Below are 18,775 nucleotides of genomic sequence, written 5' to 3'. Positions count from 1 at the left end.
TTGCCCCTCCACGAATATAATAACTCCATGTATCTATATATCTTTAAAGACATCAAAAAAGAAAAATGAGTCCAAATTTTAACCCACTTCCAGTCCAGTGCTCATTGAACCCTACCGTCTATTGGTTTCAAGTGAAAATTTGTAGCAATCTTGGGCCAAAGTTGCATTTAGTATAAGAAAAAATTGCCAAATTGTCTCCACAAATGAGCATTTTAGCCCAAATTTGACCTCACAGATGAATTCATCAAGTCTTTACCATTCTAAAAATGTATACTTTTATATTCTCTAGACCAACAATTTAGCAATTATGAGGCCCAAAAGTTTCCATAAATCCAGGGTTCAGACCACCATTAAGATCTAAATTTGTGGCATCGAGGTGCCCATTTTAAAGTTGTGAGATGATAATAAGTTCAAAAAAATTGCTGATTTTACCAAATCGCGGGTGTGACAACCCTAGCCCTATCACACTTCCTATGTGTAAATGTGCTCTATAAAATGGTAAAACCATTCAATCAATCCATGACATTTATACATTATATATTACCTGTTACGGATCAATGCATATTGGAACTGATCCACTCACTATTATGGTTACCATGGAAACCCATAAACTATACTTATCACTAATTGCATAGTATTGAATGGCTTCAAACCACACATTACTGATAATGCGGACAGAATGGAGATAAAAACAACCTGAAGACCACCACATTCTCACTGACTATCATTCTATTATATTGTTGTCATATTTATAACTCATAATTGGACATCGCAATCATTCTGTGAATTTATTTCTTGTATTCTAAGAATCTACATACATGTGCCATCTCTTCAGGATTAGCGTATTTTGTTAGCAACAATTGAGCCAGCCGCATATTTAATTTCCAATATGGACTGCTGATGCAAGCGTTTAAACCAAGAACGAAAATGAGTAATTTGATACAGGTTATATCACAGATTAAGTGCAGCATTTACCACATTAGCCTACATCATCAAAAGTATCTGCAAAATCATCTGCTCATTTATTGTGAGTTTCCTTGATGAAGACGACATTACGGTTATTAAATGAGCACATTTGATGAGTTGAGATGCTTAATGAAACCACATAAAATGTTCAATACTAACACTCTGTTTCATCAGGTATAATCTACTGATTTACAACATTCAAGACAATTAATGTCCAATATGGGCTGTGGCTTTAGCAAGTCTGAAAATGCTGTTAAGCCAGTCCACTCTGGTCTGCCAATGGAAGAACCTATTGGGACTCCATTCCTGAGAGGTTTGGGTAACGGATTAGGCATACACTATGATCCCGAAAAGGCAGAGGGTTACAAATCTGGCATGGATGACAATAAAGTGAATGTAGCACTCAAAAACGGAGATATAACCGACATTCCGGAAATGGATTCAATTGTCAACTTTACTTATGCAGATGATATTTATGGTACAATGGGTCTATTTGATAAAGCTGGAGATGCAGTGAAACATCAATACGACAAACAATTGCAATTTTTCCAAAGATCTGGTGTCGTCAAGACAACAGCTGGTAACCTGCCGTACAGAGCCATTTTCCACGTCGAAGTTTTCCCAAATTCTGCTAAATTTGAAAATGTTATATTTCAGACACTATGTCTTGCTGATACGGATGGAATGAGATCCATTGCGTTCCCAGCACTGGTAGATAAGAACCACATTGATAGCTATCTAAATGAATTCTACCAATTTGAGACACGGAATCCAAGCTGTCTTCACACGATAGGCATTGTGACTACCAGTGAAGTTGATTATGAATACCATAATGAGGAAATGGGTAAAAGGGCAGAAACTTTGAGCAGATGTGCATCCAGGGTTGTGATTCATGAGGAAAAAGAAAAAAAGAAGAAAAAGAAAAGAAAGAAAAGAGAAAAGAAAGCAGGAAAAAAGAGAGATGAGATAAAGAATATGCAGGAAAAAGAACAAAATGATGAAAAAGAAAGTGAACAAAAGAGGTATCAGAAAGAATCGTGAACAATTTCCTATTACGTTTTTAACACTATTGCATACGCCCGTGCTTTCACTTATTTTATATCACAGATAAGTCCAGCATTTAGCATTCATCATCAACAGAGATATTCCAGATCTGCAAATTCATCTGCTTAATTATTGGGAATTTCTTTTCTGAAGATGACATTTACGGTCCAATGAGTTTATTTTATACAGCTAGCTAGAGCAACAGCATAAAATGTTCAACATTATCACACATGTTTCATCAGGTATAATCTATTGTTTGCAACATCTATGCCATTCTAATTCCAATGTAATGTAGACTGCATCTTTTGGTTGGGTAAAATTGCCACCTATTTTTGATGATGTTTGCAAATTTGCACTGAAATCCCTGTGGCACACACTACTTTTTCTGAAAACTAACACTTAAATTCTTTTTTTTTAAGCATTCAATAGTTACACAGCCGTGAAGTTTCACGGCTGTGTCTTTTTCTTACAGGTTCTTTCTTTACAAGGCAGTAGCGCCTAGTCTTGTCCTGTCTTGCTTGGGATCTTCTTCTTTCTTCTTTCTGTCAACCACGTTCGTGCCTATAGCTCAGTCGTTGGTTGATGGATTGTGACTAAACTTGGTAAGGATAACCACGTACCTTGCCCGCACAGGTCATATGACTTTGACTTGCATCTGACCTTTGACCTGGTCACAGAGGTCAAAAATGTGATTTAATTGTCAAAAATATCTTCTTCTAGACGATTAGACTGATTACTACAAAACTTTATCAGAAGAACCTCTGACTCGTGGGTCATATGGGGTGTTCATGGATAAGGGGTCAAAGGTCATTAAGAGGGTCATTTCCGGTATGAAAGCCAAAAATTGTGAAAAATATACAGAAAATCACTCTCGTTACAAATTACATAGCAGAGTGACGGCATTAGCAAACATGCATTGTTACCAGACAGGGTGATCAGGGTGTCCACAGTTTTCGGTTCAAAGGTCATTAACGGGTCACTTCCTGTCAAAAACCAAAATTCATCAAAAATGTTCAAAAATATTTTTCTCAAAATGTAAACAGACCAGAGTGACATAACCTTCATACATGCATTAGTGTTACCGGATGTCTGCAAGGTATTTTTATTTTGGGGGTCAAAGGCTATTTAGAGGTCACTTCCGGTTTTAGGCTAAATAACTTCAAGAATTTTTATCTCCATTACTAAGCATAGTAGAATCTTTTAATTTAAACTGGAACAATGCATTTCCACGGTCTACATAAGGTTTTTTTTATATTGGGGTCAAAGGTCATTAAGGGGGTCAAAACTTCAAATTTGCCAAATTTTTTTTAAAAATTACGGAAAAGTGCCTATATCTCAGCCTATGGAAGACGGATTAAGTCCCTATATGCTACAGTGATGCACCATTAATGGTGGGGGAAGTCTATAATAGCCTCGGCCCAAATGGTCAAAGTTTAAGTTCAAAAAGTTGAAAATCCATTTTCGGGCCGTCTTGTGTGCCATGTCGCGGCATGGCTGGTGGTCTAGTTATTTCTTTCTTCTTCTTCTGTCAACCATTCCATTTGCTCCAGCACTCACACACTTACATCTATTTTGACCTAACTTGGTCACAATGATCATTGACCATGCTCCTACATGTCACATGAAACTTGTGGGGTCAAAGGTCACGCAGGGGTCATAGGGGTCAAAAACGTGATTTCAACTAAAAATGCATTTTCTCCCACAACTTACGTGGGACAGTGACGCCACTAGCACACATGCATTGTTATCATCCAGTGTCTATATGGTGTACACAGATTTGGGGTCAAAGGTCATTAAGGGGTCACTTCGGTATAAAAGCGAAATACCTTCAAAAATTTTTATTAGCTAAACAAAATATAGGGCAGTAACGGAATGTTCACATCTGATTTGCAGTTACCTAATGTATATGTGATATTTTTTTTATATGGGTCAAAGGTCATTAAGGGGTCACTTCCGTATAAAACGAAATAACCTTTAAAATGCATCTTCTCCCACAAATTACGTAGGACAGTGACGCCACTTGCACACATGTATTGTAATTACCTAGTGTCTATAGGGTGTACACAGATTTGGGGTCAAAGGTCATTAAGAGGTCACTTCCGGTATAAAACGAAATATCTTCAAAAATTTTTATTAGCTAAGAAAAACGAAGGACAGTAACGGTATATGCACACATAAATTGTGGTTGCCCAGTGTATATGTGGTATTTTTTAATTTGGGGTCAAAGGTCATTAAGGGGTCACTTCCGGTATAAAACGAAATACTTATAAAATGCATCTTCTTCCACAAATTACGTGGGACAGTGATACCACTTGCACACATGCATTGGTGTTACCCAGTGTATATGGGGTGTACACAGATTTGGGGTCAAAGGTCATTAAAGGGTCACTTTCGGTATAAAACGAAATACCTTCAAAAAAATTTTTAGCTAAGAAAAACAAAGGACAGTAACGGTATGTTCATATATGAATTGTGGTTACCCAGTGTATAAGTGGTATTTTTTATTTTGGGTCAAAGGTCATCAAGGGGTCACTTCCGGTCTGAGACGAAAAACCTTCAAAATGCCCCTTCTGCCACAAGTAACATGGCATAGTGATGCCACATGCAAATGTACATTGACACTAGCCAATGTCTATGAGACTATGAGACTATATTTTGGGGTCAAAGGTCAATAAGGGGTCACAACACGGCTGTGTTCGTGGTCTTAGACCACAGCTAAGTCTAGTTACTTTTGTGACAAATACCCATTTTTCAATTTTAGGGAATTGCACAATTTTTGACCCGTCTAAAAGTCTTACTAGATCTTACTTACAAAATCATACTAGATATTGAACCATCTTGACCAAAAATCGTTATGCCATCTTTCTGCCTTAACCACATAGCTCTTAATGTGTCTTTGCATATTATAAAAGAAATCAAAAAGGAATTTTCATTATCCCTAATTCACCATATTCAAATTTTAATCCAGTATAGTTTTTGGCAAGGTTCTTCTGCAGTCTGCCAATTTGCCGCTGTTTATAGCATACACAGTGAGGTTTTGATTTGAATCACATCATCATCATCACATCAGCACCCCGTTTGCCAATCAAGCTACGTAGCAATGCCTGATCTAGCTCTTTTTATATGATAATCAGGCAGAGCAGTCAGACGTCAAATATTATAGTCATTTTAAAAGTTAGACAGCTTGTCCTACTAAATCCAAACAAAAAAAAAATGCTAGTGGGCCTGGTCCAACCTACTATCAAGCTTTCAGTGTTTAAAATATGCTCTAGTCTAAATATCTAATGAGCCATATTAAATGGCATATTGTTACTGAACAATATATTTGAAGCGAACTCACCCCCTGGGGACTCAAGTCGTGTTCACACAGTTGGACTTAAGTCACTTATTACCGGTAATAAGTCACTATTACCGTTTATAAATCACTTATTACCTGTAATAACTCACTTATGTCCTACCGTGTGAACACGACTTCAGGGTTCATCATATTTGTCACCATGGCGCTTTTTGATTACAAACAATAATGCTCACATAGTTACAATTGCATTGTACGACATTAAAGCACAACTGGATGTGGTGGCTGGAAAGAATGGTGACAAATGGAAGCCACACAAGCAGTACCTGCAGACTACAAACTGTCCACCAACTTAACATTAATTCTACTTGATATATTGATGTCAGATATATAACTCGCAACTGAATATAGCAATCATCCTGTGAATTTATTTCTGGTAATCAGAGAACCTACATACAGCAATGACATCTCTTTGTGTCGTTTGTTAGCACAACTTCAGCAAGCCTCACATAGAATTTTGAATAGGGATTACAACAGCTGGTGCAAGAATTAGAAAATATATAAATTGATGTCACCTACACAACTGGTAACTGGACATAGTCATCTTGCTATATTTTTTGCCATGTTCCTGATACGATGAATTCCAGACCAAATGGACAAAACAACTTGAATTCATGGTGCGCTAGGTTGAAGTAACTGGACAACACTCAAGACCTGAAGCCGCCTGCACATTCAATTTCCAACATGGGGTGCTCCTGGTCTAAGTTCCGGAACGTTGCTTGCATTTGTAGCACATTCTGCTTGTACGTTTATTGGTTTCAGTTTCATGATACAACTCACAGAGGTTGGCATAGTATACAAACTGGTGGAGGATTTGGTATAGATAGAGCATATGGATGTAAGGTCACTCTAGCTCTCATTAAAGGGAACATCCTTGACCTGAAAAAGAAGACTAGTTCAATCGTGAACTTTGTGTATCAAGATGATATTTACGGTAAAATGGGTGTATTTAATATGGTTGGAAATGCAGTGAAAGAACAATATGATACACAACATCTCCAAGGACACTACTTTGACCAATCTGGACTTATAATGACAACAGCTGGGAACCTGCCATACAAAGTCATCTTCCATGTTCAGGTATTCCAAAATTCTAGGATGTTTGAAAATGCGGTTTTAAAGGCACTACATCTTGCTGATAGAGAAGGAATAAGATCCATTGCGTTCCCAGCACTGGCAGATAAGAACCATATTGATAGCTACCTGAAGGTATTCTATGAATTTGAAAAGCGAGAACATCCACATTGTCTTCACATGATAGATATAATCACTACCAATGAAGCAGATTATGAATATCATAATGATGAAATGGGCAAAAGGGGGGAAACTTTGAGCCGATAAGAACATGTTCCTGCTGAAAGAAAGATACTATAGGAATAACTTAACTCTCTTCACACGGGTGTCGACTGCAGACGACAAGTTTCAAAAAAATTTTAAAAATTCAAAGATTTCAGAAATGTAAATTTTCATGACCATATTTGGAATCAGTATGAAAAATGCATTAAAATGAGTACAAACATGCCTAGTATTGATCCAGTAGTTCTTAAGATAGCTCTTGATATTTTGGAGAAAATATTTCAAAACTTTTTCCGTTGAAGCGCATGGCTAGCACGCAGAGCATTAACATTGTTCAACTATGGATGCTGCCATTTGTGACATGGAACTGACACATATGATAGACTTTACATGTGAAGTGTGAAAATAGCGATTTGTATGGACATTTATGCCGATGTAAACACGGCATTATATTTTGTGCCAAAACAAGAAAATATGTAACAGGATTTTAGGTAAAAACACAATTAAGAAACATGTGTTGGGAAAATTGTGCAAAATCAATATCATGCATTGTATGAGGTAGGAAAATTTGGTATTATAAAAAAATGTTGGGAAAGTTCTGATATTGTTTATTGCATTCTGTATTATAAAATATTATTTATTAATTGAATGAGGAGTGCAAATTTAATATTATAAAAAAAGTATAACCAAGAAGCATAGACTATAAATTGAGCAGCTATAAATTAAGCAAAAATTAGCTTCTAAAATCAATCACTTAAACATTTGACAACATTATCCAAACTAACCACTTATCCAAGTGTAGATGTTTATGTTAGTCACTACCTGATTTTATGCTTCTTGAAGTAAAAGGGTTTTCTAGTTTCTTTTGACGAGGCCAAAAAAGAAATAAAATGTTGTCTCAAAGTGCCTGTGCGTGTTCATTTTTCTTTGCACATCCATTTCAGCTGAAACGGCAAGTTTATTTTTATTTACTTTTTTTTGCCTTAAAAATCGTGAAATTCTGAGAAATATTTTGAAGAAAATTTACTTGATTTGATATTTGAACTAAGAAAATGCAAACATAAACAACAAAATTGTGTGAATGAACCACAATTTTATGCTGCCTACTTCTGAACACTCGCAAATGACATCTTAATTCAAAATTAAGTTTTAAAAAAATCTTCAAAAAAAGAAAAAACGCATTCTGCATGCATCTTTGAAACTGCCAAGGGCTTTGAGACATATCATTATTTTTTAAGCCAAAACATCCTACATGAAGGATGCACCAAGATTTGTAATAGTCAACTTACTTGTTAATATTGCTGCCTTCTCTTAGTCTCTCTCCAGTGGACCCCGTTTTCTGCACACGCTCACTACCGGCCAAATCCACAAGGCTGATTTTACTCACTTTCTCACCAGTAACCTGTGTAGAAACATCACATATAAGTTTAGAAATTGTGAACATGTCTAGTAAATAGATTCATACATAAATGTAAACTTACAACTTTTGAGTATTACATAGAAAGATTTGAAATCTACTGGAAGATGTGAGGTCCAAGTTTCAGGAATAGTTTTGTTGACTCTCTCAGCTACTTGAAAAAAAATTGGGAATGGTCTTTTGGTGCACTTGTAATATGTAAGGATGCAATAGGCTATTCCATTTAAAATCCACACTACCCCTGTGGATGACTTTTGAAGTATCTTCCACAGGGGAGTATGAATTTCAAATGGAATGAACACATTAGGTGGTTCCATTTAAACCTCACCCTCCCTCAGTGGATAGAGGCCAGCAGGCACGTACGCAGGGTGTGTGGTCGCACCTCCATCCCCCCAAATTTGCAAACATATACAAAAAGTCCAAAAATTTCATGATTTACGAACGTAGCAAGCAAAAAAATCAGGTTTTACGCTTTTTTGTTCAAAAAAGGTCCACATTTTGGGAAAGTCCACTTTTCACAAAATGGAATAGCCCAATTAACAAATGAATTGTGGTGAATTTCACTAATATTTAACATATTTCTCCCATTTTATCATAAGACATGTAAGATGGAACGTGACTTGCTGACTCAAATCTCATTTTCAAATATCATTTCAAGCTCAGCACAAACAGACAACACTCTTGTTTGTGTGGTCTGTTGTTGTTTTTTACAGCAAATAACAAAATTGTATATATTACCAGGGAACATAAATTGTTTTGTGACCAACAACAAAAATATGGTATATCATGGACATATGTTACTAAGTATCCATAAATCAAACATGGTATCATAAAAATGCAGGCGAGATAGCTTATAAGTTGGGTATCAAAATGATTCCGTAAGTGTTTTCTCTGTATTTAAATGTATATTCAAAATGTTTTGTAAAGTTTTTCTTCTAAAGAAACTTTTGACACCCTGAAAGTGAATTTAAAAAAGACAGAAACATCCAAGTGAAAAACAAAACAAAATATAAAACACTTGAATATCTGCGGTATAGGGAAAAAGGTTTGCATGTGTGCACTGGATATTTTGAAAATAGTAGAAATATTTTACCAAAGATGATAAAAAGTAAGTGTACTTGTAAATATTAGTCTTGGTGAATTATTCAGTGGCGGCGCTATGGGGGGGGCAAGGGGGCATTTTCCCCAAAATATTTTTCTTGTCTCCCCCACTTTTGAGGCAAAAACACGTAAATTTCCACTTTTTTGCGGCAATTTTTGCATAAAATTTGACAATTTTGCCCCCCCCCCCCCTGAAAATCACTTTGCCCCCCCCCCGAAAAAAATTCCTGGCGCCGCCACTGGAATTATTATCATTATAAATATAATAAATGAATATGTACAGGCCTTTATATACAAACATATCACATAAAATACAAGATAAAATATATATTTTAGACAATATTAATATTAGACATGTTACACACAGACTGATGTGAGTTTGAATAAATATTGCAAACACTTTTGTTTATCAGAACATTGCTTTCAAGATTCTTGTATTTGAACTGTTTTGTTGCCTGAATTAGCATGTGTACACTGTGTGTGCGTGCCTGTCTGTTTAGGTGCTTTTTAATTATGTGCGCATCAACAGGATTGGCAAAGCAGTCCATTTCATCACTTTTGTTATAATTTATTGGAAATATGAGTAATAAACAAGACCTGATCATGCGATCAAGCCTGCAAAGATATTGGTCTATAAACATGAGGGCACGGTGGCTCATTGGTTACGGCCTTGGACTCATAATCTGAGAGCTTGCTTGACGTGCGTGGGTTCGATTCCCCATCCCACCACCATGTTGCGCCCTTGGGCAAGGCGCTTTGCCTCGCTTGCCTCACCCCACCCAGGTGCAATGGGAAGATGTTAGGGGTAGTCACAGTCGTTGTACTGATGGACCCTGCGCCACTTGTAGGCTGCAAACGTGGTTCCAACATATTCTAATGACGGCGGAATAAATGTAAAGCGCTTTGAGGCTGTTTACGGCATAAAGCGCTATATAAATATCTACATTTATTTTATTTTATTTTTTTAAACAAGCATAATTATTATAACTGGTCTAGCAACAGAAAAGGGCATGCAGCAACAAACATGCGCAATATCAGCTTTAAATAATCACAAGCCTGATATACTTATTGATGATACCCTAAACTCATTTTAAGCTTCAAATCCAACACAAACAGCTTTGATGGTTTAGGGAGTTAGAAAATCAGTTTGGCAACTCATTGAAGTTGCAAATTGGCAAAGCAGACCAGAGCCAACTTTCGGGATTCTGGATATGCATTATCCCCGTCATTTGAACCTTTAAGCTTGCTCAAATAGTGATAAGAAACAAGAACCTGACAAAAAACAACAACAATGGGATAAATCAAAGAACTTACAGAAATTTTAGACAAATCTGTCATTTAATATGAATCGTTTTCATGTGACACTATTATGTAATATTACAAGACTGGTGTAGGTCATGCAGGTTGTGATAGACTAGATGAATCAATCATGATTGCTAACATGTTAAGCCTGCTCCCCTCAATTTACCAATTTTTCACACAGCAGCACCCTCTCAATTTTTAAAGCAGCAGCAAGTTGGAATGTAGGCATATGAGTTTACTTTACTTCGCCCCATGGACGAAAGATATAACAGACAAATTCCAAGCAATCAAAGTCTCAGTATGACTCGATAATGAGGGCCGAATGTTCAAAGAAATGCAACGGGCATATTTTTATGTTTTTTAGCGTAAACGCAAAGACACCCAAAGCTCTATTGCGTATGCACGCAACGATTGATAGACATGGCAGAATCGAACGATTGGCGAATTTGGCCCTCATGAATATGCGAGAATTCACAGCATACAATGTACGGGGACTTTTATAGTCTGTAGTAGACTGTGCTTGGCCCATATCCATAGCCTTCTGATAAGGCAAGTCAGACTGTGCAGTGTGACTGCTGCCCTCTATAATAGCTGTGCTAAATAAATCTACAGTTTAGCAAATTATTTCTTTGAATATCTGGAGATTCCTCACACAAAAATTGTTGCAAAGTATGGACTTGAGACCTGGTAGACAATAGATATCATAATGGGCATCAGTGTAACAATAGGGTATTATAAATAAATTATTGGTACCCCCTGAAGTATTTGCACACTTGCACGCTTCATCAGCACCCTGCATCAGCATAATATCATACATTTTTGTAGACCATACAAAATGGTCTATGGCGTAATGATACCAAACAATTATAAATACAAAATAGTGAATAATCAAAGCCTTGCAATTTAATGTAGTGCGCAAGCATGTCCTTATAGTTATGTCTACAAGATTGCTAATTAATTAGCTTTAGTGATACAACTGCATGCAACATAATCATGATAATAATTAAACTGTGGTATATAGAGGCAGCATGTGATATAGAATATTATAACAGCTTTACACTGAAAAGAAAGCATCTTGCTTAGTATATTCAGATTTTTTGAAAATCTCTGTGAAATGGAATCCTACTTTGCACCAAAATTATTGTAATAATTTGTCATGATAACCGAACCATTCTGCCACACTCTCCCAACTTATAAATAATGATGAAGAGGGTGATGACACTGATGATTATCAATGACAAAGAACATGATAATAATGATGATAACAATAATGGGAATATACTATTTTTATGAATACTCTTTTGACAAACATTTAACAAGGCAAAGGCTTTCTTTTCTGCAATAAACTAGCCATTAACAACATAAAAAAAGCACTGTTAATGTTATCTACACGAAACCTTACCACATTTCCAACATCACCATTCTAAGGAGGAACACATATGGGGAAAAGAGGAGAGGAAAGGAAGATGAAATAGACACCAAAAACAAAAAAAAACTCGTCAGTTATATTCATCCTTGCTGTTCTATAACTTGATAATTTTGGATTATTCTGAAATATACATTTTGTTAATTGGACTTTTCTTTCTCATTTGACACCCTGTTCATGAACATTGAGCAAGAATTGACCAAGATATGCGCCTCCAAACTCTCAAACCCCAAAATCAAAAGTTGCATTTTCAACGATTTTCAATGGGAACGCATCATTGTATTGCACACAAGCACCACAGGCTAATCAATAAAGCACACAGTGTAACAGGCACAACAATTGAATCGTTAAAATTGCAGCTTTTCATTTTGGGGTTCGAGAGTTTGGAGGTGCATATCTTGATCAATTCTTGCTCAATGTTCACGAACAGTGTGTCAAATGAGAAAGCAAAGTCCAATTAACAAAATGTATATTTCAGAATAATCCAAAATTATCAAGTTATTGAAAAGCAAGGATGAATATAACTGACGAGTTTCTTTTTGTGCCTGGTGTACTCTGAATCAGTGAGTGGCTAATATTCAAAATGCGAGCTTTAAATACAGCTCACATATATCACAAAAATGTGAGTATTTTTTGGTTGACTACTGGAATTATTCAATTACAAATAGCTCACACCTATTTCCAATTGGGATATTCTGATAACATATACAATTTGAATGTTTACCACGGTTTTTGGAAAAGAATCAGATCTGTATACTATTATATTATAAAGTGACTGCTATTGTAATTTAATGTAAAATAGCAGTTTGGCTTCTAGATCACAATGATAAAAATTTCTATTGAATGTAACTACCGTATTTACTCTATTAAGGGGGTACTACACCCCTGGCCAATTTTGTGCCTATTTTTGCATTTTTCTCAAAAATTATAGCACATTGGTGACAGGTAAGATATGTATATTTTAGGGCAAGGACTACAACTACTGTACTGAAAATTCAGCAACTCAAAGTAAGTAGTTATTGATTTATTGATCAAATATTGGTTTTCCTCATTTTTGACTGTAACTCCACAACTGTTGTCTGTGCTGAAATAAAATTTCCAGTGCAGTAGTTGTAGTCCTTGCCCCTATAATATACATATCTTACTTGTCCCTAATGCGCTATAATTTTTGAGAAAAATGCAAAAATAGGCACAAAATTGGGCAGAGGTGTAGTTCCCCCTTAAACGCCCAGGGGCGTGACATTATCGAAAGAGGGTGCATTAATTAGAGGTCTTCTTTTAATTTACAATTATAATTCCTGAAAAACTCATTAGAAAAGCTTAAAAATCATGCTGAAATGAAGAAGTATGAACTTAGGATCAATGACTTTTGGTTCACATCCAGTTTGCAATGTCATTTTCGGCAATTACTACTCCTGTGTGGACCGTTGGTAAGCTTACTTACACAAGATAGCATGGAAATTTCAGCATTGTGAAACATTTTTGTTAAAAATGATGTGGGCATTTATTAGAGGGCAGACTAATAGACTAAATACGGTATATCACACATTATAAAAGTACCTATGCACAGAATCTTGAACAGAATGAAATTTTTAGTAAACATAGTTTTTGAAAACTTACAATGTGATACAAAATCTTAGTCTTAGAGTTCTGATGATAGTTTGAGAAAATGAATGTATTTGTATATTCTAATGTATATTCACAATTATAAATTTTAAATAATTTAAATAATTCTATGAATTTAAATGATCAATGACATAACTAAAACATACTTGATTCATATTTTGTTTTTGATTATGTTGAATGGGAACACGTAGGATGGGGCCTACCATCTATAACATCACAAACCACACAAGATAAAAAATTAAATTAGTAAAGTACTCAAAACCATCACAATTATAACAGAAAATAAGACAAAATTAAGTATAAGAGTGCAAACAGATTTACCACAGAGATAGAAAAAAGACATTTAGGATGTACAAATGTAGGCATATACAGGGTTGCAGCCCCAAAATCAAGGGTCAAATAGCCAAAAAGTAGCCCAAGTTTTCCTTTTTAAATGTTTGTTTCAATGGGACAGGAAACTATCGAAAACCGCAGAGGGGACCAATGTTGAAAAGTCACCCAATATTTGTCTTAACCACTGGTTTTAATGGGACGGGGAACAATCAAAATTCCCTGGGAAACCTTTAAGTCGCCCAATTGGGCTACCAAATTGTGGGTTTGGTAATACTGGGCATATAGTGTAAACAGAGAAAGAGTTGAGTAGGAACATGATGACTACTGTCTTGAATAAGTCATCTTGAGAGCCAGCGAGTAAGAATGCTGCATTCTCTTAAGTGCTGCTATTGCTTTCATGTGCACTTTTTCAACTGGAAAGGCAAATCTTTTGATCATGTACCGGTCAAGTCGGTGGTGTACCGACCTGGTGTGCAGGGGGAAAGTTCCCCTCCTGGCTCGAAATACCTAGACAAACTTGACCAAAACTTAGCTCAATTTGTACCATCTTGGAGGAGACATGTCCACTTTCAAACAAATTTTGCAATATGCAGGATCCTTCAGGCCTGGTGTAGACCAAAATTTACATTATTTCAGGCTTAACTAGTTAGAAAATAGCACATTGTTGTACCCTTCGCAGTTCGCACACACTTATTCCAATTCAAGGGTGGATCAGAGTAACATCGAAATTTTAACTGCTTAACTCAAAAGTCAGGCCAGCAAGAGTGTTGATGTTACACAAGGCAGCTATAGACTCTTACAGAGATACCTCTGTCAACCTCGCACACATGTTATATAAGGTATAATTATAAGTAGTACAATCCTCTATGTTTAGTAGCCCATACATTTTATAAAAAGGATATCAAATTCCCTGCTTTGCGGAGTTTCAAGTAGAAATTTGTTCCGCAATGAGCACAACTCAATGCAGGGTTTCAGAAAGCTAAATTTGTTTGCTTATCTTGGTGGAATTTGTCTAAGTCAGCCGAGCTTGATTATTCAGATTTCAAATTTCCTATGCTTGTGTCACTGGTTATCCAAAACCAGACCTAATCCAAATCCTCTCCCAAACCAACCTGAAACTCTTATCTTAAACCTAATCCTAAAACCCAATCATACCTCTTTTCCCAAACCTAACCCTGAAATGTAATCCCTACCTTTATCTAAAACAAAGTATAAACATAATCCTTATTTAAGACCTGATCCTAACCTTAAATATTAAAACAGTGACATTACGTTCCTCTCTCGGAAGCCTTGCCCTTCACTAAGACAGGTATAATATTAAGGCAATAGGTTGATCCACTTGAACATCACACACCCCCTATGGAAGACATAGCCTTAACCTTCAACATAGGGAGTGTGAATTTAAAATGGAATTACCTAAATGGGCGACTCCATTTGAAGTCTACACCCCCTGTGTGAGAGATTAAGGCCATGTCTTCCATAGGTGGTGTATGGATTTCTACTGGAATAACCAAATATCTGGAGGACAGATACTAAGACCAACATGCCAAGAAAAGAAACTTATAACATAAAATATGGTCAAGAAAAAGACCATGCACTGAAATAAAATTTAAAAGAATTCTATTAAAGTGAACATTAGACATACTTTGAAAGAAAAGAACATAGAAGCAAGATTCTAGAGAAATTGTTTGACATTCAACAACAACAGTAATAGCAACATGTATGAAATTGGAACAAAATAGACCGGTGAGGAAGGTATTGAATAAAAAACCCACAACCAAGTAAGAGAAATGTAGCCAATGTACAAAGTTGTGATACAAGAGTTTTGAAGCAGTGATTGAACTTTTGACACAAAAAAGTTTTAAAATAAGGTTTTAATAATTAATATGAAATGTTTTATCCCAAGTGTTATTGTGCAAGTGCCTGGTAAATCAAGATGGGCAAAACCTGGAGGTAGGTTGTAAATCAGGTTTCTTCTCTAAATGGGCTATTCCATTTGAAATTCACACTCCCCCTGTGGAAGATTTAGCTGAAGTCTTCCACAGAGGGAGTATGGGTTTCAAATAGAATTGCCAATTGGGTAACTCCAATTTGAAATACTCCAGTTGTGGAAGGTATCTAGGTAAAGCCATAAAGGGGGAGTATGGATTTCAAACTAATTAACACTAGCCAATTCCATTTGAAAAACTTACTCCCTCTGTGGAAGACTTTTCTTAAATCTTCCACAGGGGTACAGCCGATTTCAAATGGAATAGCCCAATGACCATACCTGCAATTTAGACAATAATGATCAATTCTGGAAATTTTTCTAAAAATGTACTGATTTACCAAAATGTAGTGGTTTAAGTTCATAATAACAATTTTAGTTTTAGTCCTGAACAAAATTAATCATTCAAACATGCACAAAATCCAATAAATTACCTCATGTAAAATTGTGTGCCATTACCCAACTGCTGTTTCTTTTAATCAAACCTTAATGACTTTGAAAAAAAAATGTGGTTGGTGCAAAAGTTAATGTGTATACTCTGCTTAAACGAAAATATATCAAATTGACTCAGGGTGATACAAAAGTAGTGTTGCCAGAAGGAATCATGCATAGGCTTACCACATTTAATGTCACGCCATGTTCCTATGTTAGAAAAGAATGGTAGAAACACTAGATTAGTGATTTCTGTATTAAGAAATGTTACAAACATTGTACATTAAAGGGGTACTACACCCCTGTGGTAAATTCGTGATTATTTTTGCATTTTTCTCAAAAAATAATAACCCACTGGTAACAAAAGTTATGTATATTATTGGGGCAAGGAATCCAATTACTACACTGAAATTTCAGTGATTCAAGACAAGCGGTTCAATATATATGATAGGAAATGAGGTACATCCTAGCGGTACCTTATTTCTTATCATAAATAACGAACCGCTTGTCTTGGGTCACTGAAATTCCAGTGTAGTAATTGAGATTTCTTGCCCCTATAATATACATAACTTTTGTTACCACTGTGTTATTAGTTTTTGAGAAAAATGCAAAAATTCTGTCGGTCCGTGTCACGTCACTTCCGGTTGATGATGTTCGAGTGAAAACAAGTCCCTGATTCGATTTTTGTTGATGATTTCTGTCATTGGCGTTATGTAAATTTCTATCACAAATAGTCAGTGGAATCAAACAACCGTTTCTAAGTCTTCATAGTGAAAGAAACTTACTTGATTTACCGCTTATATACTGACAAACTTAAAATTAAATTCCATGGTCGAAAGTGTCGCTTTTTTTTGAAATTGAATGCCACTCCAGCAACATCACTATGTAGCCTCCTTCACAGCCGGTTTCTGTTGTTCACAACAAACCGTGAGCCACATGCAGTTTGGGCCCGAGACTAGAGATAGCCCGGATGTCCGACCGACAGAATAGACACAAATTTATCGAGGGGTGTAGTACCCCCTTAAAGGTTACACGAGAAACACACACAAAAACTACAGACAAATACGCAAACTTCATACCAAGCATTTAAGCCTATGCCCAGCGTATACATAGATTTTGGGTTTCTCTACCGGAAGTCAAATCAGAGGTTAATCCATCTCATTTATTATGCAATATGCATTATTGCATTGTGAAAAGGGTTTCAGACTTCCAGTACTGAGTAGAGAAACCTAAAATCTGCCCGTATATTATTTGACATTTTTTCCAGAGCATTTTATCAACAATGCCTTTTTTGTTCTCCGCCACAAACTTTGGTTGTCAGCCAAAACTTTTCACTCAAACGATAAGCATTGTTAGCAACGGAAAAACTTCTTTAAGATGTGGGACTACTCTGTGATCTGGTTAGAGTAACATAGACTGTGTTGTTATCGCATCATGCCTGCTACATTGTTGTGAACTGGTTTTCAGATGAGAACTTGATTTTATTACGGAACTAACACACCATGCACAAGGCAGCCAGCCTCTGGTTATATTCCATTTTGAGAACAAAGTACAAAATATGGTTCAAGCATGCATTTTAACATATTTATTCACCAATCTTTGCACAAGAACAAATAATAAGGAGACAAATTAAACAGAATAATCAGAAATAATTAGGGTGATTACATAACTGATGCATGCTTGAACCACTTTCTGTTCTTTGTTCTCAAAATTACAAAAAATGACTTAGGCAATTAGCGTAGCAGGATGATGCATATTGCACTTTAACTTTTCATATATCCATGATGATGTGAAACATACCAAAAATGTTGCAACCAGCTGACATCATAGGGAACAAACCAAGCTTGATGATGTCCTATAAACAAAAGTCCTTTCTTTAGGCAGGGAGCCGGTCCAAAAGCCTGATTACGTTTGTAAAAAAAAAAAAGTTACAATATCGGTCAAAGTTGATTTTTCAGGTCGGAATTTACAACATTTTACACTTACGTTTCGGAGAAGGAGGGGGGGGCTAGCCTCCTAAGGAAAGCACTTTCGTTTGTAGGATGTCAACAAACTTTTGGTTTGTTCCCAAAGTGTAGAGATGAGCATGTCAAAGATGCTATAATTTGGTTCACCTCAAGTTCGGTAGTGATGTACATGCATATTTTGCTCGCCGCAGTATCATATGTGACGTGTCATGTCAAAAGGAGACACTTTTGGGCAGGTTATCAATTTTGAGGTTTTTACATATCTTAAATATTGAGATATTTTACTCCACATCGCCGTTTCCCCCAATGAAATCGAACATTCCTCAGCGAAGATATTGAGTTCGTAAGTTATGGTATTATAAATTTGGAAAGTGAGATATCGGCCTTTAAAGATATTATTGACAATGTTGAGAGTAGGAATTACCTTGAAAAATGTCTTAAAAAATACAAGATGCTACATGTATAGTAAGAATTCCAATTGAATGAACGCAGCTTTTAACAGCTGCACTCGATCCAACCGCGA

General features: G+C 36.1%; 1 protein-coding gene across 2 annotated transcripts in view; it reads right to left on the bottom strand.

Annotated features, from left to right (window-relative positions):
• LOC140150728 (kinesin-like protein KIF13A) overlaps positions 1 to 18,775 on the bottom strand; it is a 302,797-nt gene that overhangs the window by 64,335 nt on the left and 219,687 nt on the right. Inside the window, exons 7-9 of one of the 2 annotated variants that reach the window (XM_072172826.1) lie at positions 16,472 to 16,495; positions 11,884 to 11,904; positions 7,951 to 8,063 (exon numbers count right to left, since the gene is read on the bottom strand). In XM_072172826.1, coding sequence (XP_072028927.1) covers positions 7,951 to 8,063; positions 11,884 to 11,904; positions 16,472 to 16,495 — 158 coding nt within the window. The remainder of the gene's footprint in view (positions 1 to 7,950; positions 8,064 to 11,883; positions 11,905 to 16,471; positions 16,496 to 18,775) is intronic. The other variant, XM_072172827.1, reaches the window with a different exon arrangement.

The sequence above is a fragment of the Amphiura filiformis genome, chromosome 4 (genome assembly GCF_039555335.1).
Source record: "Amphiura filiformis chromosome 4, Afil_fr2py, whole genome shotgun sequence".
NCBI lineage: Eukaryota > Metazoa > Echinodermata > Ophiuroidea > Amphilepidida > Amphiuridae > Amphiura > Amphiura filiformis.
This window is presented reverse-complemented; position numbering and strand designations above follow the sequence as displayed.